This window comes from Peromyscus californicus, unplaced genomic scaffold (assembly GCF_007827085.1).
Source record: "Peromyscus californicus insignis strain IS unplaced genomic scaffold, ASM782708v3 Scaffold_7__1_contigs__length_154581171, whole genome shotgun sequence".
In the NCBI taxonomy this organism is placed as follows: domain Eukaryota; kingdom Metazoa; phylum Chordata; class Mammalia; order Rodentia; family Cricetidae; genus Peromyscus; species Peromyscus californicus.
Window position 1 is genome coordinate 47704332 of NW_026294595.1, and position 26867 is coordinate 47731198.

At 44.9% G+C, this 26867-nt stretch overlaps 1 protein-coding gene across 2 annotated transcripts in view; it reads left to right on the top strand.

Annotated features, from left to right (window-relative positions):
- Gad1 (glutamate decarboxylase 1) overlaps positions 1-26587 on the top strand; it is a 38708-nt gene extending 12121 nt beyond the window's left edge. For both annotated transcript variants that reach the window (XM_052726132.1, XM_052726133.1), the window contains exons 6-17: positions 4789-4879; positions 11482-11594; positions 12884-12999; positions 13085-13164; positions 13392-13446; positions 14360-14476; positions 15812-15876; positions 18193-18271; positions 19430-19579; positions 22268-22375; positions 24281-24370; positions 25197-26587. In XM_052726132.1, the coding sequence (XP_052582092.1) occupies positions 4789-4879; positions 11482-11594; positions 12884-12999; positions 13085-13164; positions 13392-13446; positions 14360-14476; positions 15812-15876; positions 18193-18271; positions 19430-19579; positions 22268-22375; positions 24281-24370; positions 25197-25370 (1238 nt within the window). In that variant the 3' untranslated portion in view covers positions 25371-26587. The remainder of the gene's footprint in view (positions 1-4788; positions 4880-11481; positions 11595-12883; positions 13000-13084; positions 13165-13391; positions 13447-14359; positions 14477-15811; positions 15877-18192; positions 18272-19429; positions 19580-22267; positions 22376-24280; positions 24371-25196) is intronic.
- The last annotated feature ends 280 nt before the right edge of the window (positions 26588-26867 follow it).

The window sequence follows — 26867 nt, forward strand, 5'->3', positions numbered from 1 at the left end:
TCTACCTCATTCTGGGGACTCCTACCTCCCTTACCTGTCACTTGCACTGGGGAACTGGCCCGTTTCCCTCTCTTTTGGTGTCAGTTTTCTTTCTAAGGGTTGTTGTTACAAACTATGGAAAACAATGAGGATTTATTCTTTCACAGTTTTAGAGGCTGAGCCTTCAAAATCAAGGTGTCAGCAGAGCCATGCTTCCTTTGAAGGCTCTCAGAAAAGACGCCTCACTGTGGCCTCTGCCTCCCTCCACAAGGCCTCTCCCCTGTGGGTGTTTGTCAGGGTTTCTCTTCACAAAAGGACACCCCCTCCTTTGGGTTAAGAACCACCCCAGTGCAGAGTGGCCTGTCTAATTTGTTTGCACCTGCAAAAATCCTGTTGCCAAGTAGAGTCATAGTCACAGGAACAAGGGATGGGGCCTTGAATTCATCTTTTTGAGGAATACAGTTCAATCCAGAACACCCAAAAGAACATCCCCCCCTTCTCTCCCTCCCCCCTGCCCTCTTTCCCTCTCCCTCTCTCCCCCACTTATTCCAAATGAGTCACCAAGTCCTATTTCGTACTTAGAGATTGTCCTTTTGCCCTCTTCCCCTTTCCTAAGGTCTCTCTAATCAGCAGACCTGGCTCAAGTGGTTACTTCTCAATCACCCCAAGTTCAAAGACGCTTTAAACCTCTGCATGAGCTGTTTCTTAGCAGTGACATAAAGAACAGTTTCTCTGCCTGGCCTCTCTCTTCCGCTCCCAGCCTGGCTCTACTGGGACCTTAGGCAGCCTGGTCTTCGGGGATTTGGGGTCCTGGGCATCAGGTGCCTCACAGGGGGAAGCCTTGAGATGAGGAATGGCACGATATGACGCTTTCTGCTTCTTTCTCTCTCTACCTTTATTTCTCTTCATCTAAACCCCTAGAAGATAGGTTGAAGGTCAAGATCAGAGAGGCTGGTGGCGATGAAGCTGAGTAAGATGACCGGATGTCGGAAACAAACTGTGCTAATGAACTAATGAGGCTAATCAGAGAAGCTGTTTGAATAAGGAATTCCAAGCAGCTTTTGAGGCCAGCCAACCCCACTGGCCTGAGTATAGTCTCATTTTATAATTTCTGTGCTGTTTTTGAAGAAAGCACTTCTCAGTTCAGCTCCCCTAGCATCCCCTCGGTCTGATGGCTAGCTCACTCCTGAGGAGAAATGCTGTTCCTCTGGCTTAGAGGGGAATCAGAATTCCCTGTTTCAGCTTGACTTGCTGTGGTCAATGCTTGTGGCTCATCAGTTTGCTCTACACACTTTCTTCGTGTTAGGGAATCATCTATCTATCTACCTATCTATTATCTATCTATCCATCCATTAAGGCCCAAAATGTCTCCCAAAGAAAACACAGAATTGTGTCATGATAGCATCTCACCCCTGTGGTCACAGAAAGCATATCATTAGCTCATTGTATATCATTAGCTCATTGTATGAATCCACTGAGATGTTTAGTCTGCGGCCATCCACTTCTGATTGGCACAGCAGCTTCCAGAGGCAGACATTTGCATTTATGGAGTACATAATCTTCCACACCGCGTGGAACTTTCTGCTGCCCTTCACGGGGTTGGCACTGGTTAAAGGACACCATTGCTGCTATATCAATAGCTCCTGGTTGTTGGCCTATAACTTTGAGTGTACCTTCAAATGATAGGCTAACCCCCTGACACACATGAAAAACATTCTGAAGGGTACTAGTGCCAAAATAACGAACTGGGTTTTAGTAATGAAGCATACTGCTCCAGGTACAGTCTGAAAAGGGATACGGTGGCATCTAAACTGTTCTACGGATTAACAAAGGACCAGCACATGATTTTCCATGAACTGACGCAGGGACAGGCAGCCTTCAATCAGAGCAGCCACTTATGGATTGCTGGCTGGTTCTTTTTTTAACTTCTCATTATGGAAATTTTGAACTTATACCAAAGTAGAATTGAATAATGAACCCCTGCACCCAACACTCAGCTTTAACTGTCCCCAGCTCCTGCCGACGTCACTTCACCCTGACCTCTTTTCTGCATTGTATGGAAGCAAGTCCCCAACAGAATATTATTGCATCAACACCTATCTGCACCTTCAAGAATGTCTTTTAAAAATCATGTCAGTGTTCCAGCTGCAAAAAAAAAAAAACACTTAAGATCCTTAATGTAAAAAAAAACCCACTTAAGATCCTTAATGCTATGAAATATTCCATTGCTTCATGAATATAGAAGGGCTTTTGTTGCGGGTTGTTTCAGTTCTCTTGAATCAGGATCCAATTAGGTTCCCACATCCTATGCAATAGATTTCTTCCTTCATCTTTCTTCTTTGCAGTTTATTTGTTGGAAAACCTTACTTTAAAATGACTTTCTCTCTTTACTTGAAATTAATTCCTGCATTACTCAGGGTCCTGTCATAATTCAAATCAAAATCTGGGGTTGGACCTGGCGTGTGCCTATCAGCCAATACTTAAAAGGTAAAGTTAAAAAGACCTGGGTCTGAGGACTGGGCTATGTACCAAGTCCTAGCTACACAGTAACAGACAGAACAAGAGATGAGAAGGGAGGAACTCCTGGAAGAGAAGAAGGGACTGACTCGAAACGAGGCGGCTATTCGGCAGAAACTGTGAGAGGATCCTGGAGGCAGAAACTGTGAGAGGATCCTGGAGGCAGAAACTGTGAGAGGATCCTGGAGGCAGAAACTGTGAGAGGATCCTGGAGGCAGAGGCTGCAGCCATCATCTGATAAAGGGTTTTGGGGGACCTTTGCAGCTCATCTCAGTGATGAGATGACAGACTGTTTCACTTTGGGTCAGTCTCTGTCTTGTGTTCTTCCGCCATGCTGTGTGGCTTTGATGCCGTTGTCAAATACAGTGATTGAGTTCATTTATAATCCAGTACTAGCTCAGGATGAAAGAATTGTTTTCTAAAGTTTTCAAGTGAGCACCATATATACTTCAGTGGATTTCAACTGAAGTATTTCTTTAGAATGTTTTTATTATTTGACAATTTCATACATGTATACCATGAGTCTTATTTACAACCACCCCAACTCCCCCCCCACTCTCCCTGCCTCCCCTAAAAGTCTCACTCCTACCTTCAAGTTGTCTTTTTATTTATTTCATTTTATTTATTTTTATTTGTTTATTTTTTTCAAGACAGGGTTTCTCTGTGTAGTCTTTGCTGTCCTGGAACTCTCTCCGTAGAACCGGCTGGCCTCGAATTCACAGAGATCTGCCTGCCACTGCCTCCCCAAGTGCTAGGATTAAAGGTGTGCGCCACCACCGCCCAGCATCTATTTCTTTTTTATAATCTGCTGAGTCCAATTAGTGTTGCCTGAATGTGCCCGGGTGTGGGGCCTTCCACCTGACTGCGGACACCTCCCAGCAGCGTGTTCCTGAAGAAAAACGACCCATCCTCCCCCAGGACATTGAGGGGAGAGCAGGTTCTCAGGGAGGAGACTTAGACCACGAACATTCAACCACCAGTTCTCTGACAGTTATTCACAGACAAGGCAGTTTCCACTGGAAACACAGCAGTCAGCAAATCTCCCTAACACTGTCCTCTGTCACTCATATTCCCAGGATAGTCTCTTGTGGTGACTCCTTCACAACAGCTGAGCCAAGTCTGCTGATGTGGACTTGAGTTTTGGGGGAACATCAAGTTAGCAAAAATTTGGCAATGGTCATACGTTTGCTGAGGGCAGAGCCAGTTGAGGCACGCTCTGGGCTGCATGGGACTTTTGAGTCGCAGAATGCAAGTGTTTCTGTGCTCAGGAACTGAGTGAGGACTGATCTGCCTACTCACGGGGGGATGCTGGGTCAGCTCAGCTCTTCATCTGTTTAGCTCCATTCCTTTAATGGGCACCTAACTCTAGATGGGCAAAGAACAGTGAAGCTTGACATCTCATTTGTCCCAGAGACCCAGAGAGTGGCGGGCGGGCAGTCTCTGCATCAGGTCTGACTTGAAACTCCCCTTCCCCCAGGCTTGATTTGATCCACAGAACTCTGAGGCCCACAGCCTCCTCTCCATTAGTCAGTCTCAACATGGAACTTAAAATCCTTGGGATTTTAAAAGTTGCAATAGATATGAAAAGAATAAGAACTACCACATCCCTCAGTAGGTAGTTAAGGAAGGATCTTCATTTATAATCCAAGCTGGCCTTGAACTCACAATCCTCTTGCCTCTGACACCCAAGTGCTGAGATCACAGATGTGCATCACCACACAGGGCATTACTACATCCTTTCTCATAACTGAAGAAATAGGTATGACAAAAGAGCTCAGCTGAAAGTCAACAAATAAGTGTTGGAAAGCACAGTTCATTTCATGAGTCTCAGTTTTGGGGTGTATGTTTTTATTTTATTAATTTGTGTGTATGGGTATTTTGCCTGCATATAGTACACTGTATACGCATGCCTGTGTACCATGTGCATGCCGTGTTCACAGGGGCCAGGAGAGAGCATCAGATCACCTGGGATTGGAGTTACAGATGGTTATAGGCCACCATGTGAGTGCTAGGGATTAAACGTGGGTCCTCTGGAAGAGCAGCCAATGTTCTTAATCACTGAGGCATCATCCTAGACCCAAAAAATTTTCAATTTTTAATATAAAAACATGCTGCCTTAGAAACATAGACATCTGAGGGTATCATTGGTGCTAATTTCTCCTTCTCCAGTACCGTTGGAGAACTCTAGCAGACCATAGGATGGAGATTACATTCATGTGGTCCAGCCCTTTTGCTCTGACGATAGATTAAAAAATCTGGCTTTGCCTTAATGCTTGCCTGTTGTCATTCTAGGTCATCCTCGATTTTTCAACCAGCTCTCTACTGGTTTGGATATCATTGGTTTAGCCGGCGAATGGCTGACATCAACCGCCAATACCAATATGTGAGTCTCGTGAATTCTTTTCCTATAAGCATACATGATACGTATGGCTTGCTGTTAAAAAGTTCAACTCTGATGGTTCTGTTCTCTTACAGTTCTTTTTTCTCATAAAATCTTTTAGATTTTCCACAAAGTAAAAAACTATTCTCGAATAATGCAATAAGAGCATGCTTGTGAGAAATGATTAGCTTTGAATGTCTATGTGAACTTGCATAACAGACTGTTTCTCTGAATGTACATCTTAAAAGGTCATGCTTTGGGCTATGATTTTAGTTTCCTTTTCCACTCAAGCACATTAGTACTTACCACTTAGGCTGTATTTCCTCCATAATTAAGCTACTATTAACCACCAATCAGTTTGATAAACCTATTGATTAACTAAAAATTCTACAATGACATTCGTCTACTGCAGCTATAGCACATTTTCATTTCAAAATAACTGGTGGTTTTTGCTGAGTTTAACACTTGGAAACCCCAGCGTCTTATGTAGACAACACTTTCATTTAGTTCTGCAATCTCTTAAATTTATATGAAACTTATTCCAAGATTTTAAAGGTACAAGTACAGCCTGGGTCTCAACACTCACCCCAAAATTTTCTGTACACATGTACACAAAATGTCCTGTACCTTTGGGGGTAAGAATGTATTACAAGATATGGAGGGTCACCATAGCTTAAGGATGATTATCTTCTCCCTCAACACTAATGACAGTGTTTTACCGCTATCGGTTTCATCCAGATAGTGCCATAGCTTTCAATTAAAGTATCCAAAGGAAATTAGTGAAGCAAATTTATTACAATAATTTTAATAATAACTACATAAGAACCTCAGGGGTGTCTGTCACTGCTTCAGTGTTGAGAAGGTACTTATTTGTTATTTGTGAGTTACTCTGTGGCACTAGGGATCGAACCCAGGCCTATGGCATGCTAAGCATGCATTCTACAATTGGGCTTCAGCCCCCGACTCACTTTTTAAGTTGGTTACAAAGTAGATAGATTCCGAAAAATGGACTTAGGTGAGTGGGTGGGATTGTGAGAAGCGCCACTTGACAGGAGACAGAACACCGCTTATTAAAGCTCAGGGCAATCCCTTTCTTTTCAACCACCAGCTACCAAACCAAAAGGGCAGCTTTAAACTACGGATTGCTCATGCGCATCCCAAGGCCGCCTAATGCTGCGACTCAAAATACTAAAACTGCACGCAGAAATTCAGACAAAAATTTAAAAGTAAATAGGGCAAGTGGAGCCTTTTATGGTAAAAGGCATAAAAATTCAACTGATTGGAAAATGAAAGTGGCTTCACACTCCCTGCTCAAGAGTCACGACATCTTCACGGTGTGAATTCAGGTCAGAGATGCAATTGCCTCCCGTAACTCCCTCAAACACGAAGCCCTCCTTCGCCGTCTTTGCTCTGTTATGGTTTGTAGAGTAAAATAGTTATCAACAAGCACAAACATCATAACACACTAATTATAACCAGAAGAAAATACACTAATGCTTAATTGTAGCATCTAACGGGAAGGAACAACTTAAATTAGAAAATGCATTGTTTGTTTTAACCCAGCAATTTAGGAAGTAAGTGAGAAAAGCAGAGAGAAGGGTGTGTATGCATCCGGGCTGGGGGGTGTGGCTCGGGGGTAGATGACTTACTAGGCCATAGGTTTGATCTTCCCTGACTCCCCAAAAGGGACATGTTCAGCAAGGCCCAAATGTCCGTAGTGATACAGACATTGCATTCACCAGTCTTTAAATACGTGTTCTATAGCCTCTGGCTGTAGCGTCTAATATATGTGTAGTCAATATCAAGGTAAATAAAGAGTTCACCCCTTTGAACCATTTATAATTAAATCCTCTCTTAAAAGCTTTTCTTGAACCAGAAAACTCTCATGGATTCTTTTTTCCCCTCTTCTGGTCTATATTCATAAAATCAAAGTCCTTGACTCTTCCCTTAGCTCAGCTCAGCCATGAAACACTAAAATATGTCCCAGCCATCTGAGGTCAAGGCCAAGCCAGCTAAATGACACATAGTAATTGCCTCTCCACTGAACAGGAGGTATTTGTAAAATATGATTCGATTCCAACAGATCGATAGAGAAGGTTATTTAAAATAGTGAAAGAGTTCCTGTCAGCTCTGGGGACAGGCATTGTGTGAGGAAGTGATAACTGTTCTCTCGACAGTCTCCTCAGCCAGGTGCCCTGGAAGATCATGACATGTGGCAGAATCGCAGGCACGCAGGTACATTTGCTCCCTGTGACAATTCCTTCCACAGCTAGGAACGCTGTTCCAAATAAGCCTGGGAGAGACTGGCAGGAGAGCTTTATTCTGGCCAATTGTGATTTAATTACTGATATGCTCACACCTCCTCCCCCCACCCCCACCGACCCCCATCCATTGAGTTTGGGTAGCCCTGGTGAAAGTGTAATTACCACCTTCTGGAAAGTCCTTTCCAAGAAGGATCCGATATCCCCATTCGGATGGACGTGTCGGGCATCTGACTGGTTAGCAAAGAAAGAACATTCATGTCCATGCTTTCATACCAGTGTGTGCGTGCAGCTCTGGGACCTGTTCTCCTAGGCAAGGATCGATGAGGATACAACAAAACCTTTGGGAATGTGCAGCTGTTCTTGGCGTATAACCCTCTTCTCTTTCAAAGCAAGTCCACCAAGAACAGCTGTGCAGGGTGAATAAGCAACAGTAGCTGGTGTAATATGTAATCGTGAGAGCAAGATCTGCCTCACTTCTTCGCCGTGAGCTTGAGGGTCTCGGGCATCTATTGCTTTGTTCTCACGGAAGTTGCCCTGGAGAAATTTCCCGTGGAGTTATCAGTCACCATACACTGAGGGCAAGCTGTTAGAGCAGACCCTGCAACAAGCCATTCCCCATTTGTCATCAAGAAAGAGCTGCGGCATAAAGGACTGGGATTTCTGACCCTGAACCGACAACCAAGATCTCCCACAAATCAAAGTGTTCCTCTGAGTTTCTATCTTTCCATCAGGAAAAGCAGGGGCAGCGATGTCTTCCCTACAGAGTGGTTCTGAGGACTTACCAATGGCCCAATCCTAAGTGCCTACAGCATACAAGACGCCCACACCCCCAGGATAGGTAGGCACACGCAGCCTCCTGGCTCGAGTTTCTAACTCTTGCTGTCTCTGGACAAAAGAACACCTCCCTAAGCTCCCCTTAAGGACCTTACTTATGTCACCCGCCACATCTGTAGAGAGAGGAAGTCTAAGAAGGTTGTGACAACAGCCCGTGTGGAAGGGTCTTTTGTTAAAGTCAGAAAATCCAGGTTCTTTTGAGCCTTTCTGGTTCATATTATACCGTGAAGCTCCCGGCTACAAAGTTACTTCGCATTGCGTGCTGATTGCTGAAGTTCAAGCGATTACTTTCTCTTTCAAAACTCAGGGGAGCAGGAGGGCATGATGGACTGAGGGGCTGAGAAAGAAAGGAAGAGAAGGAAGCAGGACTGGCAGGTATAGCAGAGGCAGGCAAAGCAGAGACATAGCATTACCACTAAAAAAAAAAAATCTCAGAAGTCACCCAAAATACTTCCCATAGCAATTGTTGGGCCATAGCTAGCCCCACGATTGTGCATAACGAAGTTAGTAAAGACAGTCCCTGGTCTTGCTGAAGCAAAACTCTAAACAGACTGTAGCGACAGAAAAGACAATCAGTGTAGTTAATGACTGGCAGACAGCATCTTGACAATCAGTTTACTTTAATTCTGAGTACATCTCACCGGCAAGGTGAGGTGCTGGTGGAGGGGCCGACCCCCCTCCCTACTCAGAATCCTCCCTTAGCATCCGGGCATCTTGCTGTTTTAAATCCTTACTTCCAATCCGCCTTCTTATGCTGTAGCCCAAGGCCTTTTGCAGAGCTACTATACTGATCTTGGATCCTGAAACGTAACCGTGTACTGTGACTTCAGCATCCCACCAGCTTCTTCTGGATCTACATTGACCTTTGGTCTCTTGACTTCATCCTTCACCGGTCATTTAGGGAAGGGGTGTCTAACCTGGGGTCCAAGTTGTAAGGGGAAGAATTTCTTACAGTTGTACACAAAATGATGTGTATACCCACACCTTTTACCTGGAGATAGGGGCTATAGTTTTCCTAGGGTTCCTAAAGGGGTCTCTGAAACAATGAAGTCAAGGGCTACTGATCTAGACTGCAAAGCCTTTCATAAGAATGTGGATACAGGAAAAGCCCTCTCACTATAATTACAAATACGATCCCAAATGGAAGGCAGGGTCAGAAGTATCTGGAAGGAAACATCTCATTGGCCCATTTCTCAGGTTATGAATCAACATTCATGACCAGGAAGTATCCAGAGAAAACTTTGCAAATTTGTAGTTGTCCTAGGCACACACAGCTCTTGTCCCTCCAAAGATTTTTCGAAGCTTCTAGGAAAGGAAAGATATGAGCACTGAGTTTGGGGGTCAGTATAGTACTAGCTGTGAGATAACTGGTCCCCCTAGGCAAGGCAGAAACCCTCAAACAAGATGCAGCTCAAGGCAAGGACCAAATGCTATATTCACCCTACTAAGTGTCCATCTAAAGCTTGGGGATGGTGTCTTGTAACATCTTTGTCTCCTCCAAACACAGGGGACAGTGAAGTGCAGAACAGTCTCTCTGTTTCTGGTGAAGAGAACTGAAAGAAAGCTTAGGAACCACATATCCAACATAGACAAGGACTCAGAAGTACATGAGACCAAATGGTCTCCTAAGGGAGCTCTAGATTCTTCTTGCCTGTCCTGAAAGGAATGGCCATGTTCTTGGTTCTTAGCAAGGGAGACTGATTTGTACAGATGTGAGCGCTAAGTTGATTGTATGCTGAAACACACATCAAACCAACTCCTTGGTTTTCAGTCCCATACATTCTCCCTCCCCAACATGGTTCCTACCTGACCATCTAATACTGACTTGCCTCTAACTCAACTCTCATCCAGGCCTTGAGATGGTTTTGCTATTATAGTGTGTGATTCCACTGTTCCTTTCCTTGGCCCAGGGAGATTTCTTGTTGGTATTTGACAGTGTGAGGTCTGAGCACACAGACTGCCCCCACCCAGTACCTCTTCACCATGAGGACGCTTTGGCCATTCCAACATTTCCAAAAGTCAGCGGAACCACAGATAATACATTTGTTCAACAATGTGGAGATGCAGCCCATGAGTTTGCCTCTTGCTACACTCAGCATCCCAGGCTAAACCAGGAACCCTTCTCTTCTTCTTCCTTCATCAGGCCATCAGACATGAGGGAGTGTTGGTTGCTACGGTGATGGGGCTCAGAGCAGAACCAAAGCATGAGTGTGACCTCCAGAGGTGATGGTAACTGAACACATGTTTTCCAAGGGTCTTCCTCCCAAATTTTCAGGGGACCCCCCTCAAGGAAAATAGCCATATCCCCCGAGGATCCTCTTGGGTCTTTTTTTGTCATCTGGTACTGCCACATGATTAATGTGACCGCTTTTTTCCCTCCTGATTAAAGCTCGGTGGCTTCACCTGTGCTTTACCCTATGGCAATAGCTATCTCATCCTTGCAAAAAGCTTTTCTAAGTCATTAAGTAAGATTCCCATTAGTCTTTGGCATTGGCATTCAACCCCAAACCCCTAAATGATGACAGGGCCTCCTGTATCACTTGGCTGGGTTGATCTAGGCATCTCTTTTCAGCTAGGATGGTCTTGGCTCAGTCTACGGACACCAAAGCTCAAGGAATTCAAGCCAAAACAAGAAAAAGAGCCTCAGATTTAGTAAATATAGTCTGTCTTCAGGCTCAATTTTCTGTGGATGGTCTTCCTCGACTCCTCTTGGACCCTGTTTAGTACCCTGATCTGCAATGATTGTCTGACCAGCCAGAGCCACTGCTTTGAGCTTCTTCTAAAAGAACATGGCTTGCTTCATTTACATCAGTTTGTTGGGAGACAGAGGCAAGCTGCCAGGAGATCTGATACCCGCAGTCAGATATGTACGCAAGTTGGCCGTCTTCTTGTTATTTATAATTTGTAATTAGAAAATCATCACTTCTAATTATTTTTGACAGACATTGACTCCAAGGAGTTATAGATACATGGTTGTCCTTAGGGATTATTAGAAGAAAGAACATGTAGATAATTACATTGAGATCTTTAAAACACAGGTCAATATTCCCAATTATCTTCAGCTTTCAAATGTTTACATTGTTTCTAAAAGATAGACGTTAGCCCTGCCTATGAGCATGAAACTGGCAGTCCTTTAATAAAGAAAAAAAAGGCTCAACCAATTGTAAGTAGACGCTAATATACAGTTTTTCAAATTAACATTTGCACTGCCCTACAAATAGTGATGGCGAATCCTCTCCTCTGGGTGGGCCTCACCTGAGACAGGTGAGACTCTCTTTTGCTGGTGAAATATCTCACAGCAGACTTCCCACCACCTCTCTTGATAACCCGGGCTGATTTTTGACACTTTAGGACTGGCGACATGTGATTTCAGGAAGCAAATCGTTTTAGCGGTTTTTGAGCATCCGTTTTTAGTACCTAGCTCCAACTGCTGAACCAGCGGTCTGTGTTCATCCAATAGGTAGGCTTATTTCTTCGTTTTCCTCCTTCCTCTCATCGCCACTCCAGGTTTACATATGAGATTGCGCCTGTCTTTGTTCTCATGGAGCAGATCACCCTTAAGAAGATGAGGGAGATCGTTGGATGGTCAAGTAAAGATGGTGATGGCATCTTTTCTCCTGGTAGGTTTCTTCCCTATAATTGGTTGTCCTCGATACTGCCAATGTGGATCTTTTCTATTTTTTTTTTTTTTTTTGTTTTGCGAGACAGGGTTTCTCTGTGTAGCTTTGCGCCTTTCCTGGAACTCACTTGGTAGTCCAGGCTGGCCTCGAACTCACAGAGATCCGCCTGGCTCTGCCTCCCGAGTGCTCAGATTAAAGGCGTGTGCCACCACAGCCCGGCTGATCTTTTCTATTTTTATTAAAATTACCAACATAGGTCAATTATAGAAATGAATGGGTTTCATTGTGACATGTGCATATATGCATATCTTACAGTCAATGATCGTTAACTTCTGCCTCCCTATCTTTGTCAGAATGAAGGCTAGCAAGAACGCTACACCACGCCCCCCCCCCGCCCCACCCCCCGTGAACTAACTAACCAAGGCTGTGTCTGGGTCATGCTAAATGGTGCTCTTCTGACAATAGCAAAACTAGGGATCAGTAAATCCGATTATCACTTAACTGACTTCAGCCCAAATATTGGATCTACTTTAGTCTCTAATTCAAAGTAGATACAATAAAAATCTTTAGAACAAAGGCAGCTATTCTTGTTGGTAAGAAGCAGCTATAGATGGTGTTAGAGGCAGTGTAAGAATACAGTTGGCCAGGCAGCTCCAGCAGACCACTGATTTGCCTATTTCATTCTCAGGGAACTGAGGGAAGGCCAAAGTGACTAGCTTGTGTTGCCTGAACTTGGATAGTTACCTCATTTGTTCTTGTATCTTTAGTTAGAGTGGCATGGGCGAGTTTTTGTCTGTTTAAATAAGCTTAGACCTCTCCTAGACTCACTAACTCAGCCGGGCTGTTCTTTGAAGAGTGTACCCAAGCCGGTAGCCAAGAGATGCACTATTTCTTTGTGCAAGCTCCATTACTCTTTTTCTGTCTTTCTGAACTCAGGGAGCAGATTCAGCTTTGTTCAGTAAAGAGATTACACAGAAGACGGAAGCTGGGAGGCTGTAACTTACCATGTCTCTGCAGCTGCTACCACTGCCTCTTGTATTCTATATAGGCTTTGGATAGGCACTGAAATACATGAGTCATCTCCAGCAGAATTGCCTACATAGCTTTGGAGATACGTGTAACCCCTTCAAGTCTCAAAGCAAAGGGTCCAGAGGAAAGTCCCTAAGAGTAAGGAAGACAGCAAAACTTTCAGGATACTGTCCTTTCCCTTCTTGAAACATCAGCTCAACCTTTGTGTTGAAGACACAACAGAGCCCCAGCAATCTCCTGCCATGTCTGCTTGTTGATAGGGGGAGCCATATCGAACATGTACAGCATCATGGCTGCTCGCTACAAGTACTTTCCGGAAGTTAAGACAAAGGGCATGGCGGCTGTGCCCAAACTCGTCCTCTTCACCTCAGAACACGTGAGTTGGAGACTCTGACTTGTAGACAGTGGCGGTTTTTTAAGGGACTGTCTGACTTTTAACCCCAAGCCTCCGTCTATTGCAGAGTCACTACTCCATAAAGAAAGCTGGGGCTGCACTTGGCTTCGGAACCGACAACGTGGTTTTGATAAAGTGCAATGAAAGGTAGGCAGGGGAAGTGAGCATTAGGTTCTTGATGTATTAAATGTGTTCATCTGTTAAATTTGTTTTATTGTGCTTAAGGACTGACTCAGTACAGTGTGCCAAGCTGCTAATGGTCTGTTGAAAATATCCAATTAAATTACTTTTTGCTGCTGATGATAAGGGATTTTTTTTCTTGTATAATCTTGTTGATTCTTTATTTTAATGTCTTTCTTTTGTAACAATTACAGGGGGAAGATAATTCCAGCTGACTTAGAGGCAAAAATTCTTGAAGCCAAGCAAAAGGTGTGTATGATTTGGTACATCTGAAACTTCAGTGAATACTTTTAAAAAAATGACTTGTTTCTGACATATACAGTGAAAATTTTTGATACTAGGATAATTTTATTTCTCAGATTCCTATCTCAGATACTCACTTCTTTCCACCTTTTGCCCTCAAAGCTGAGTCTACAAGACATACATAGTGTGTGTGTGTGTGTGTGTGTGTGTGTGTGTGTGTGTGTGTGTGTAAAAAATGAAGAATCAGCCATTAAATCACTATATGTCAAGTCATCAGTTTGATGTTCTTCACTAAATCTACTACCTGGGATTCAGAAAAATTCAGACAAATTGAACTTTTTGCCTATTTCTTGTTAGATGTAATCTCATTTTAATAAGTACAATTCTATCTTGGGACCCTGTTTAGCGAAGTGCTCCCGCGCCCCGGCAGATGGCTCACAGTACTTGGCAAATCCAGCTCAAAAAACTCTACTAAACAAAGCTGTGTTCTGTTCCCAGCACCAAAAGGCCTGGCATGTAAAAGTCACTCAAAAGAAACAAAACTAAATAACCCTGTTGAATGAATGAGTGAACAAGAATTCTTTCAGCTGTGGCTCTGATCCACACCAGCTCGGCTCACTGTTAGAAATGAACATTGTTGCCTTCCACTTCCTGTAGAAATGAGCAGATGAGAAGGTTAGATAGCCCAGATAAAGGGACTGGGGAGCTGGATCAGTGGTTAAGAGGGCATACCACTCCTCCGCGGACCCAGAGTTTCATTCCCAGCATCCACACCAGGCTTAACAACCACCTGTAACTCCAGCTCTAAGGTGTCTGAAATCCTTTTCTATGCTCTGAGGGCACTGGCACACACACACACACACAAATAAAAATATATTTTTTTAAAATCCACTCATCAGCTCTCTCTTTCACCTTGTAGGGATATGTTCCCCTCTATGTCAACGCAACCGCAGGCACCACTGTTTACGGGGCTTTTGATCCAATACAGGAGATTGCAGACATGTGTGAGAAATACAACCTCTGGCTCCACGTCGATGTAAGTGCCCTCATCCATACACAGTCCTGTCCTGTTAAGGGGCAGAAACAGCCCTGCTTTCTGCTTTGCCTCCAGCTGCTCTGAACACCCTCCCTGGCTCTTTCTACACATGTTAGCTCCTGCTCCTCCCCACTAGTCAGCCAGCCATTCATGAATAGTACCGGCCACAGAACCTGGTCACCCTCTGGCATTCATCCCAGGTCCTTACTGCCCAATAGTTGTCTGGTGTGGTGGCTCCTTCTAGAATCTACTGTGATGAGCAGTGCCTCCCCTGGTTGCTTTATTTGGATGAATGGATGCAAAGTAAAGTATAGTTGATATCAGAGAGAGAGAGAGAGAGAGAGAGAGAGAGAATACATAACATATAGAAAGTGGCCTTGAGTGTGAACACTCAGTCACTGCCTGCACCCCGTCTGTGACACTTCTAAGAATGCCCATATGCTGCATGCAGGAAAATAGGAAGTACACAGAAGACATGAGCAACTATGAGAGATAGTCTCAAAGTTTCCCAGTGACAGCAAATGTGCACGCCTCCATATGTGATTGGAGCATTTTGTTTCTTCTTTCCCGCCTCCTCTCTCTCTCTCTCTCTCTCTCTCTCTCTCTCTCTCTCTCTCTCTCTCTCCCTCTCCCTCTCCCTCCCTCCCTCCCTCCCTCTCCCTTCTGTCCATTCTCTTACTGGATGTGATTTCTTGGAAACAGACAACAGGAAAGTCTGTCCCACTGTTGAGTAAATGGCTAGCAAAGGCTGTACTGTGTCCCATGCTATACCAGGCCATCCAGTAAAACACGTCCCATGGTACCCACAAGAGTGTCTTGCTATGACTGGAACTCTGTGGGGTCTCCAAACCCAGCAGGAGTTGGTGCTTTCTGAGTTTCTCAGCATTGGTTTGGAAGAGGCAGGGGGCTGCGGCTGCCTTTTAAACAGCCTTCAATACTTCCATGGCCATGGAGAGACATGTATTGGGCTCAGAGAATCCCTGGCTTCCCACAGCACTTTGGGCCATTGGGTCTTGATCCACAGCCACCACAAACTCCACCCGATTTTTCTAGATCATTAAGACATTCTCTGGAGGAAGTTTATATAAAGAAATAGTAAGCGAAGCAGAGCCTGTCGTCTGTGCAACCAGAATTGTCAGTGTGGACTTATTCCATAGGTCATCTGTCCTTTGCGTCACCTTGACTGGCCTGGAACTTGCTATGTAGGCAAGGATGGCCTTGAACTCAGAGGTCTGCCTGTTTCTGCTTCCCTAGAGCTGGAACTAAAGCCATGCCCAGCTTGGTTTTAGATTCTTCAGGATCACAGCTCTTCCTGTCTCTTTTCTGCCCTTGCAGGCTGCCTGGGGTGGTGGGCTGCTCATGTCCCGGAAGCACCGTCACAAACTCAGCGGCATAGAGAGGTACGGTGGACTTGGTAGCCTTCCCCCTTCTGCATGAGAGACACTGCACACCCCGGTCCAGCCCTTCCACTTCCAACCTTGGTGTCACCCTTAATTCCCCAGCCCTGATTTTTCAGTGGGGGATCTCAATCTGGCTAGGCACACTTTAGCTCACCTGGTGCTTCTTGACTGTTTCTTGAATGCTTTATTTGAGTCCTCAGTTCACAATCGCAGGTGCCTAGGGAGGAGAAAAGAAAGGTGAAGGGGTCAGGGCGGTCTCTGATTCCTTCAGCTCTTCTTCCTCAGTAAGGTGACTGATGACTGATAGACCCAGCTCCCCTCACTTATCTCGGTAGCTATGGCAAAAGAGAGACTGGAAGCCAAGATGTAGAAAAGAATATTTCAGGCAGTGGGCATGGTCAGTACAAAGGGCCCTGAGACATGACAGTCTTGAGGACAGTGGGCATGGAGCAAAGTGAAAGAGCTGAAGAGCCGGCCAGTAAGAAAACTGGGCCAGGCAAGCTCACCAGAACACCTCCTAGCAACGACTCTGGCTTCATAGCTGCTACTGTGCCTGCTCCCTTCTGTCTGTTCTGAAACGCCACTGTCAACATGAGGCTAGCTTCTGAAAGATGAAATATAGGACCCCGTAATTTGGGTGGAAATACACAGAATGTAGATGAGCCAGCCCAACTGTACTCTAGACTTCTCAGAGGGTTTCGTTTTCCATCCTCGGACCCAGGACCGGGTGAAGGAATTGACACTAGACCTGCTCTTTTTGACATTAAGGCATGCGAGTCTTCTGAAGGGCGCCAAAACCACATTGTGTCCTGTTTCCCTCCGCTTGCAGCAGCAGAGACTCATTCACTTCACACCTTCAGGACATTCAGTAAATCATTTTTAAAGACATCTTATGAGATCTAAGTACAATTTTTAATGGCTTGATTTGTGACAGCAGTGACAAAATTGGTTAAGTTCGTGCCTTCTAAATGTGGCTTGACAGGGATTCTTTTCCATGATGTCAGCGCTTAGTCACCCTTCCTGGGGATTCCTCCCAGGTCTTCTTCATGAGGTTTCCTTTTTGTGCATGTAAGGGAAAAGTTCTTCAACCTCTGCCCCCTTCTTGAAACTCAGAACACACACACACACACACACACACACACACACACACACACACACCATGAAGGACCTAAGGAAAAGGCTAAAAACCCACAGCAAGGGCTTAGTGCTGGGAGTGCACAGATAGTATAATTCCAAGGCAGTTGTTATATCAGAGGAAACACCTTCCTCGGGTATTAAAATGCAGAGTCCAGCTGTGGCCAAGGCCATCAGAAAAGGGTCTGTAACCCACTGAAGCATCATATTTCCCAAGTTTGAATCATTATACATTACACTCAGTTGTTTCTGCAATGTCCTAGCCAGTGTGCTCCTTAGTCATCTGATTGTGTCTGACAGAGTGATGCAGTTGCTAGGAGACCATGCTTGCTAAGTGAGCATTGCAGCCCAGACTGGCAAAAACCATGCTCATTTCTCACTTAATCACCGCTGTTAGCTGGTCCAAGTCTCTGGCAGTGCACTTAGGTCTTGAAGATCATTGCACTTAGGTGTGCCATCAGCAGGTAGGTCCTCATCACTAGCCCTTCTTTAAACCAAAACAATAAAGGAGGAAGAAGTCCAAGGCTGTTGCCTGGAAGGAGGCAGTCTAGTGTATGGATTGTGAGTGTTGGCTCTATAAAGAGAATCCTGGACTTGGACCTTGGATCCAGCACCTCCCAGCTGTGTGACTTGATAATGGGGTTAACCTGTCTGCGCAGCAGTTTCTCTATGTCAACTAGAAGCAACAGGAATATCTGCACCATAGTGTTACTGTGAAAACTATATGTACCAGGCCCTGTGATAGGCATTACGTATTTTATGAACTTGTTTGATCTTTTATTCCATTCTGATGAGGCAGATGTAAACTCTGAAGCACAAATGTGTTATGCAATGTACACAAGCTAGGACATGTCAGGACTAGGATTCAGATTTGCACAGTATACCTGCAAAGCTTGAGTCCTTGGCCACATATCCAATCATATACACCTAGAGCTCTGGGAAGAGTGGGACACATAATAAGTAAGTAAGTGGCAGCTGCTGTTGAGGGCAGTTATATAGAATTCAGCAGTGCAATTCCTTGAGAGATGATCTGCAGCATGCTTTTCTTGTTGAGGGTCCATTTAGGAGACGGGCAAGGAAAGCAATTGTGACTTCAGTGGAGGTGGGCGGGGTGTTCCTCAGGACGACAGGCTCTTCTCTCCCTTCCTCCAATCTTCTCAGAGGTTCCCATGTGTCTTCCAGGGCCAATTCAGTTACCTGGAACCCTCACAAGATGATGGGCGTGTTGCTACAGTGTTCGGCCATTCTGGTCAAGGAAAAGGTTTGTACTCCCTCTGGCAGCAAGCTCATCCCAGTGCTTGAGAAAGGGACGGTTGGTAGCCCCATTGTGAGCCTGCAGACTGTCCTCACCTACCCTCCCAGCAACCTCTCTTTCCCTCTCGGCTCTTGCTGTTGGCTGCCCTTTGTCTTAGGGTGCTTGGGACCCTGTTGGTGACGGACCCTTTAGTGAAATTCTTTGAGTATTTCTTCATGTCTGCACAGATCTGAGAGGGATTGCTGAGCCATCCAATCAATGAGAACAAACCGTGCTCACTGGAACATACTTTGATTTCTTAGTGGATAGTTGTAGTCTCAATAGCTGAAAAAATAAAATGGAGAAATAAACACAAATACTGGCTTAGGGCACCGGGACTGTTAGCCAGAAGGCTTCTGTGAGGCCAACAAGAGGACTCACTGAGTAAAGGGGCTTGCTGACCATTGTAAGGCTCTGAGTTCCATCCCTGGAATCCACATGATGGAAGGAGAAAACTAATTCCCTCAAGTGTCTTCTGATCTCCACATGTACGCCATGATATACACATGTGTGTGGGTGCACACATGCAAAATAAATGTAATCTTTGAAAAAGCTTCTGTAAATGAGTTGGAGACAGACTTTCTTCCTCCCCCACACCCAGTGCACTGATACTTCCTAAGCCTGCTGCAGGAGAGGTACCCACTCCAGCCTGTCCCTTGTGAGAGTCAGAACTCACACAGGCTCTCCTCTACTTACCTGAACTCCATAGAGGGTCTTGCATACATTGGAAGAGTTTGGGGTGTAGCATCTGGGGGGACGGAAGTTCTTCCCAGCACTAACTTTCTCACCTGCTGAAGTTTGTAAACTCCAGCCCTGCCCAAAGAATGACAAAGTAATTCCTCTTTGAATGTGACGAACCTCAGAGCACCCACTCACATTTCCGCAGGTCCCTTAGGGGACAGCGAGGCCCTTGTAAGCATCCAACACAAGAGAATATTTTCTAACAGGAGCCACACAAGGCAAGGCAGGGTTGGGGGCAGGCAGGGGGTTTTCCAAGAGCGGCTTTGAAGGACATCTGAACCCACGAAAGGCCTCAGAAGAAAAGACGCGTGTCCCCAAATCCATCCTTGCACCCACATCTCTGACTGGCAAATGCAGTTGCTTGTGTCTTGATTTCTGTGGCAGGGTATACTCCAAGGATGCAACCAGATGTGCGCAGGTTACCTCTTCCAGCCGGACAAGCAGTATGACGTCTCCTACGACACCGGGGACAAGGCGATTCAGTGTGGCCGTCACGTGGACATCTTCAAGTTCTGGCTGATGTGGAAAGCAAAGGTATGAAGGGGGACAGCCAGGAAATGGAACTATGGCTAGCACAGACTTCCCGGTGAAGGACAGGCAGCCATGTATCACAGATAATTCACTGAGCATGTAACTGTGTCCAGATAACTGAGTTAACTATATTCTCTTTGTGGATGGAATCTTCCTCCCTGTGCCAATCCTCTCTTCTCCAGCTCATTCTCCTTAGTTTGAGTCACCATGGAAACTTCTTATCCTTACAATTCTCTTATTACTAAAAATGTCGTCAAGATAGTGACTTCAACAATAATTCTTTTTAAAATTTAAAAAAGTTATTTTTATCTATTGTGTGTGTGTTTATGAGTAAATGTTCACGAGTGTGTTTGTGTTCATGAGTGTGTATGTTTATGAGTGTGTGTGTGCCATGGTGTGCAGGTGGAGGTTAAAGGACACTTGCAGAAGTTGGTTCTCTCCTTGCACCATGTGGGTTCCCAGATCAAACTCAGACTGTCAGGCTTGGCGGCAAGCACCTCTACCCACTGAGCCATCTTGCCTGCCCTCCACAATAATTCTTAAGAATTCTAAAAGTATTTAGTGCAGATATAGAAAAAGATATAAGACTGCTGTGTTAGTCTGAAAAGAATCCAGAATTCCTTTATGAGGCACCTCATCAAGGAATATATATGCATAGTATGTATATGTACATAGACTACAGTCTAAAGTTCCACTTAAATAATGGCTGTCCCAACACTTGCACTTTATACTCTACTCTGGAAACTGCATAGGGTGTGCATTGTGTGTGGTGCCTGTGTAGATGGGTGTGTATGGCGCTTTGTGTGTGTGGTGCTGTATGTGTATACGTGTGTATGAGGCTGTGTGTGTGTGTGCGTGTGTGTGTGGTACTTTCTGTGCATGTGTTTGTGGAACTCTGTGTGTATGGTGCTGCTGGGATTAGAACTTGCCACTTGATGCTGGGGACTCATGCTGCTGGACTGAAGTACACTGTGCTTGCAGTCCTCACCCCCGTGGGTTGCATTTCTGAATCTATGATAAAGCTAAAAAGAATATGAGGAAGGGAGATTCCCACGTGACTGTTTCCAAAGCATTTTCATGCAGCCTGGGTAAAGGCGATTTGGATCTCACAGCCTTGCATCACATCTGTCATTTCTATTTAGCTTCTCTTTGCTAGTTTTAATAATTTCCATAGTGCAGATTTGGACTAGCTTTCCCTCCAAACAGTGAGGCTCTCCAGCAGTACCTAGTCAGATATTTACTTCTTCTATAGGAAAAACTGGCAGGTGATTAGTTTTCTTCCTTAAGTCATCTTGCCTTAATGTAGAGTCTGCATTTGATCTCTCCCACAAGGTAATTGCAGGCATTCTGAGCATATAAATGCCTTCAGCACTGTAAGAGAAAGAGCCCTATCATTCTGCACTGCTGTAATGACCGCATGGTCTGTCTCCATAATTACAGCTTCATTTTGTCTAACAGTGGCCTCTCGAACTGTGCCCAGGAGGTTCGGCCGCTGGCTTGTGGAGGGGAGATCCTGGGGTGGAATTCCTTTGCAAGGGAGAGTCCCCAGGGCCACTACCTAGAGAGCCTCCTGTTGGCCAGCTCTGGGTTCTGCCCAGGCTCATCAACTTCTACAGGCCAGCCTCATGCGTCTGCTCTCGCTAACACCAACCCACTCGGCAGCCCGCGTGCTGCTCTGCCAATCAGCCACGCTGGCTTCTGAAATGCATGCTCAACCAGTTTGTCACTAGTTAGAGCTAGGGCAGTCTTGGGGCGTGCACTGAAACCCGTGGCTTCCACACCTGCCTGCTGGCCTGTCGCTGGAAGGGAACAACACTGTTCTGTGAAAGGTGGATTGCCTGTGAGGACTGGGGACAGGTGTGGCCAGGATATACAGCTGGGGGGGATGCAGTCTATGATAGTGTCTTTCAAAGCATCTATGACGAAGAACCAGTTGATGGGTCCTTTGACCTGTCACGGACCAATATGAAGCTGTTAAAAAATGAAATGTAAAACACAAAGCTGGAGTCATTACTTGCTATTACCATCAATAGGTATGTGTACTTGCTTTAAAGTTTTTGGGTGGAACCAGGAGTGACTCAGCAGGTAGGGGTGCTTGCCACCAAGTGTTTGAGCCCCAGGAGTGACATGGTGAAGAGAAGACCTGACTCCCACGCGCTGTCATCTGACCTTCACACATAGACACACACAAGGACACTCATGCCAGAGAGAGAGAGAGAGAGAGAGAGAGAGAGAGAGAGAGAGAGAGAGAGAGAGAGAGAGGAGGGGAGAGGGAGAAAGACAGACAGACAGACAGAATAAATGAAAGATTTTTTTAGGCTCTTAACTTCAGCTTCTCTACTCATTCCATCCTGGACCTGCTACAGTCTGTAGTCTGGTCTCAGTCCAGATAGGACATGTTGAGTGGCACTATCCAAAGCAACTAGCTTGCGGCTAACTTGTAGGACGCTAACGTGCTGCTGAGGACAATTTCCAAGAAACCAAACCAAGGTCTTCGGAAGAGAAAGCATTTTCTTGCACACAGGGCTTTGAGGAAGCTGCACGGATTTCATTGGCTGGTTCTTCCCAGCTGTCTCCAAGACTACACTTCCTTATTTGACCCATAAACAAGGACAGCATAGCCTTCCCAAATCACCTCCACAGGGAAATGCCACTTGATATCAACAAACACAGTTCTCTTCTTTGAAACAGGGTACTGTGGGATTTGAAAATCAGATCAACAGATGCCTGGAGCTGGCTGAGTACCTCTATGCCAAGATTAAAACCAGAGAAGAATTTGAGATGGTTTTCGATGGTGAGGTAGGTTGTCCTCATGGACCAGACATGGTGCTCCCAGAAAAACCAGGAGAGGAGTTCTAGAAGCTTGGATGATTGACATCTCATCATCTCATCCAAAACAGGACTTAACACTTTTCCCATGCATGGCCCCTTTTACCCAAGATATCATTACACAACTCTAGGTATATAAGATACAAAAAATAGGCATATTAAGGATGAGTAGTAAAGGTAATTATTTTAAAGCAATTCTCTGGTAGACAGTTTTGCTATGTACTAAAGACGAAAGCGAATTTTCATACTAATGAGATGGGTGCTCTTGTTTATTTTTACACGAAGAATTAAATTTTGGCTGGCTGTGTGATATTGCAAGATGTAGAGGATCCTTAACAGTTTTTCAGAGTTGAATGAGATTTTGATTTTACAATCTCCAATGCAGAGGACGCTGCTTTGCATTAACGTATAGTATATATAGTACAAAAATGGCAGAATGTCAATAGGAAAGTATTAAAAGTCCTTGTTTTCTGTAATTGAGCCATTTTCTAGAGGCACAGAACACTTTATCCATACAGAGCAAACACTGCTGTTCATAGCATGCAACAGGCTGGATTCTGAGGGGAGCTGTTTCAGGCAGCCCTCCTTGACATTGTGTGGCACTACATGGCATGTGCAGTACAGGTATGAACGCTGTATGCCCAAAACCAAGTCTGTAGTGAGGTGACATGAAGCAACTCGCCAGGCGCTGCCGGAGAGCCCAGATTCTTTAATTTAGAGTTAAGTTTTGGTCATTCTAGCGTCAGAAGTCTTTGCAGTCCCCCACACTCAGTCATACAACCCCAGATAAAGTGACAATGCACAGTTAGAGGTGCTGAGCCCTGAAGGATGTGGCTGTCAAGCAGCCCTTCACACCTAGACTGTTTCCTGTGACAAGCTCTAACCTTTCATTGTTCTGAGCTCTGTCTTGAGTTGGACTCGATCCATGATAAGTATCTCCCAGACCTAAGAAGCTTAGAAATCAGGTGTATCCTCATCTTCCAAGACTGGCTCTAAATGAGGGTTTGCTGCCCACGGATTCATTATGAAGAGAGCCAGATAAACTGCCTCTGCCTAGGTTCGTTCACACAGTCCCCTTATTATACACAGTAAAGTACCTGTCAGCCCCATGTTTCCTGAGTGCCAGCCATGTGCCAGACAATGGGTTATATATTATTAGCCAAAACAAATACTGTGTCTGCCCTGGTCGAGATTACAGTTGAATAAAGCAATATGGAATCATTGTCAGTCCTGGTTAAAAAGAAAGCCTGTTCATAACCCTCTGTAGCCTAGCACCACCCACAGCTGGCATGTGTCTGTTTACACTTCTCAAGATAACACGTGAGAGTCACCAAAGATCACCAGAGTCCCGAGCACTCACAGTCAACATGTGGTGCTCCTGCACCTCGTCTGTGGGGCTTTCCTTTACATGCAGGTTTACACTTTCTAGTAGAAGGTTGAAATGAGAACTGATGTCTCCAGCCACCTAGAAGCAGACACAGTGCTGGTGACATTGAAGGAGAAAACCGCAGACCTCTGTCACCAACAAATGCACAATAAAGGAAGCTGAGCAACTTTCCCTCTGCACAAATGTCCAAGTAACACCCTTTTCTGAATCACTCAAATGCCATTATTTTTAGCATTTCAGGGTACAAAGGCAGTAGGTTTGGGGAATCTAGAAAGTTGGTTGGGGGTTGGGGAGACTGGATAAGCTGTGTTTCCTGCCTGGTCTATTTATGCACCCCTTTGCTTTGGAGGTATTCAGACCTCTTTCTTTTGGACTGAGGATGGGAAAAAAATGTTTTGTTTTTTTTTCTCCATAACTGCTTCTGGCTTTTGGTCAAGTTCTAATCATTTTAATTTTGTTTGCTTGATTGTCTCTTGAAATGTCTGCAGCCTGAGCACACAAACGTCTGTTTCTGGTACATTCCACAAAGCCTCCGAGGGGTTCCAGATAGCCCTGAGCGGCGAGAAAAACTGCACAGGGTAAGGACGTGCTTCCGGTCTCATCTGTGTGTGTGTGTGTGTGTGTGTGTGTGTGTGTGTGTGTGTGTGTGTGTCCGTCCCATTTGCCTCCCTGGTCAGGCCATCCTCCTGCCCCTGTGCTCTTCTCAAAGGGGAAGGATATAAAAGCAAAGCCTCAGGGTGGGCTCCTGGGGAATGGGGTGCTATATCTTGATATATACCGCTGGGGTCTGCATTGCCCCCTTGCTGCGGTTCAGATACGATAGGAACCTCTCAAAGATGGAGTCCCCCCTTGGAATGGCATATTTCATTACAGAGGCTCTATGCACAGCAGGTGAGTGGTAAACATCTTCCTTGGAACATCCCACATTCCCCTGTGTCTGTCGTTTCACTAAGTCCAAGCCTTCTTGAATGCCGACTCATCTTCTCTGTTGATTCCGACATCAAGTTTCATCCATTCCGAGTTGTTGACGTACTTATGTAACACGTTAGGCATGCATCCGCCGAATGGATATTTGATAAACTCAGTCTGTGCGAGTATCCTGTGCTCTAGGCCACACACAACCACAACCTGTAGTGTTGTCTGTCTGTATTTCTTTTTTTTTTTTTTTTTCATTTTATTATCATTGTTCCAAGACTGGCTTTCAAGATTCAATTGCCCGGTGCTTTCTAAATGAACTCATAGTTGGGTGGGCTGAGCTATTAGCTGTGAAAGATACTTGGTTCTAAAAGTGCTTTTGTTGTTGTATAAATAGCAAAAAGTAAACCAAGTTGATCTGTTTTTAAAAAAAAAAAGAGGGCTTGTCACCATGGGTGCTGAGTCTGGCTCTATCTTCTCCATCACAAGGTGGCTCCCAGGATCAAAGCCCTGATGATGGAGTCGGGGACAACCATGGTTGGCTACCAGCCTCAGGGGGACAAAGCCAACTTCTTCCGGATGGTCATCTCCAACCCAGCTGCCACCCAGTCCGACATCGACTTCCTCATTGAGGAGATCGAAAGGCTGGGTCAGGACCTGTAAGGACCTGTAAGCCCCCTTAGCTGAACCCGAGACCTCCACGATGCTCCTTCCCCTCCGGCACCCTTCAGTAGCTGACACACCCGGGCCGTTTCACTGAAGGAAATGAAAATCTCTTCACCAATGTTTGTCACAACCTCACGTAAGCTTGTCTGTTAGCGCTAGCAAGAAATAATGTTCTTTAAAAAAAAAAAAAAAAAAAAACTGCACATTAGGAACAGAGTATATATGTACAGTTATATATACCTCTCTATGTATATGTATGTATCGTGAGTGTGGCTTAGTCCCAGACCACAGCATGTCTCCCGTCCCCTAGAGAATTAGCCTCACCTCCCGAAGTTAGGAAGAGGTTAACTGCAGGACAGATGGCGCCCCCCGCTGCTGTGTCTTAGGGACCCAGGGAAATGCTGCAGGTGGGAACCTACCTCCCTGTCAGGGCCGTTCCCACCTGAAGGGATGATGAATGTCAGAAGGCACCAGTAGATGACAAGTGTCACGCCCTCCCTGTTAGTCCTCCGCTAGGGGAAATAGTAGCAGAGCCTGTCACAATTGTGCCGTCTGTGTTTCTAGAGATTAATTCCTGTAGACGTGTATGTTACCGTTGTCTGTCTTTGGGCAGGGGGGAGCACATATAATGATTTAATTGTATGTCAGCGAAATATTTGCTTATTTATATTTGAATATATACCATGTTAAAGAGGCATCTTGTATTTTCTTCCCATTTGTAATGTATCTTATTTATATATTAATGAAGTAAGTTCTGAATACTGTTTATGGTATTTTCGTGCATTTGTGAGCCAAAGAGAAAAGATGAAAATTAGTGAGACTTGCATTTATATTAGAGTGCCCTTAACATAATGGTTTAAACCTACGTGTACTGTCTGGAAAAGAATTCGGATACTGTACATAGAGTCGTGTATATGGAAATTCTGCTTCAGTAGCCTCCGCTCTTCTTCCCCATCTGGCTGTATGTCGGGTGTTCTCAATGCTTTTCTAGTAACTGTTGAATAATAACGACTAGATATCCTGTAATTTTGTAGTAGTACATGACCAATCTCTGTGACTCGCTTAGCTGAAACCTAAGGCAATGTTTCCGAAGATCTCTGATACACTGACCAGTCCCACAAGTGTTTTTGAAGAAATGAAACCCACACTGTGCGTTTTAGAGTATGCAAGAAAAATATAAATAAATAAAAAATATTCTCCATGAAGAACTTGAACCATCTTTTTCTTCCAGTTTGTGTTTCATATAATAATAATAATAATAATAATAATAATAATAATAATAATAATAAAGAGTTCCAGGAGCCTTTATGTGGGATCATCCATGGCCCATTCATTTCCCACCAGCTGGCTTGAGGTGATGCTCTGTCTCATGGTTAAGCTGAGCCTTAACCAACAGTTGTAGGTTCCTATGCCCTTCATTGAGAAAATCACTGGGTCTGTAGTTTAATTACATTTGCTTTTTGTGCCCAGAGAAGGAAAAGCAAGCCCTGTTTC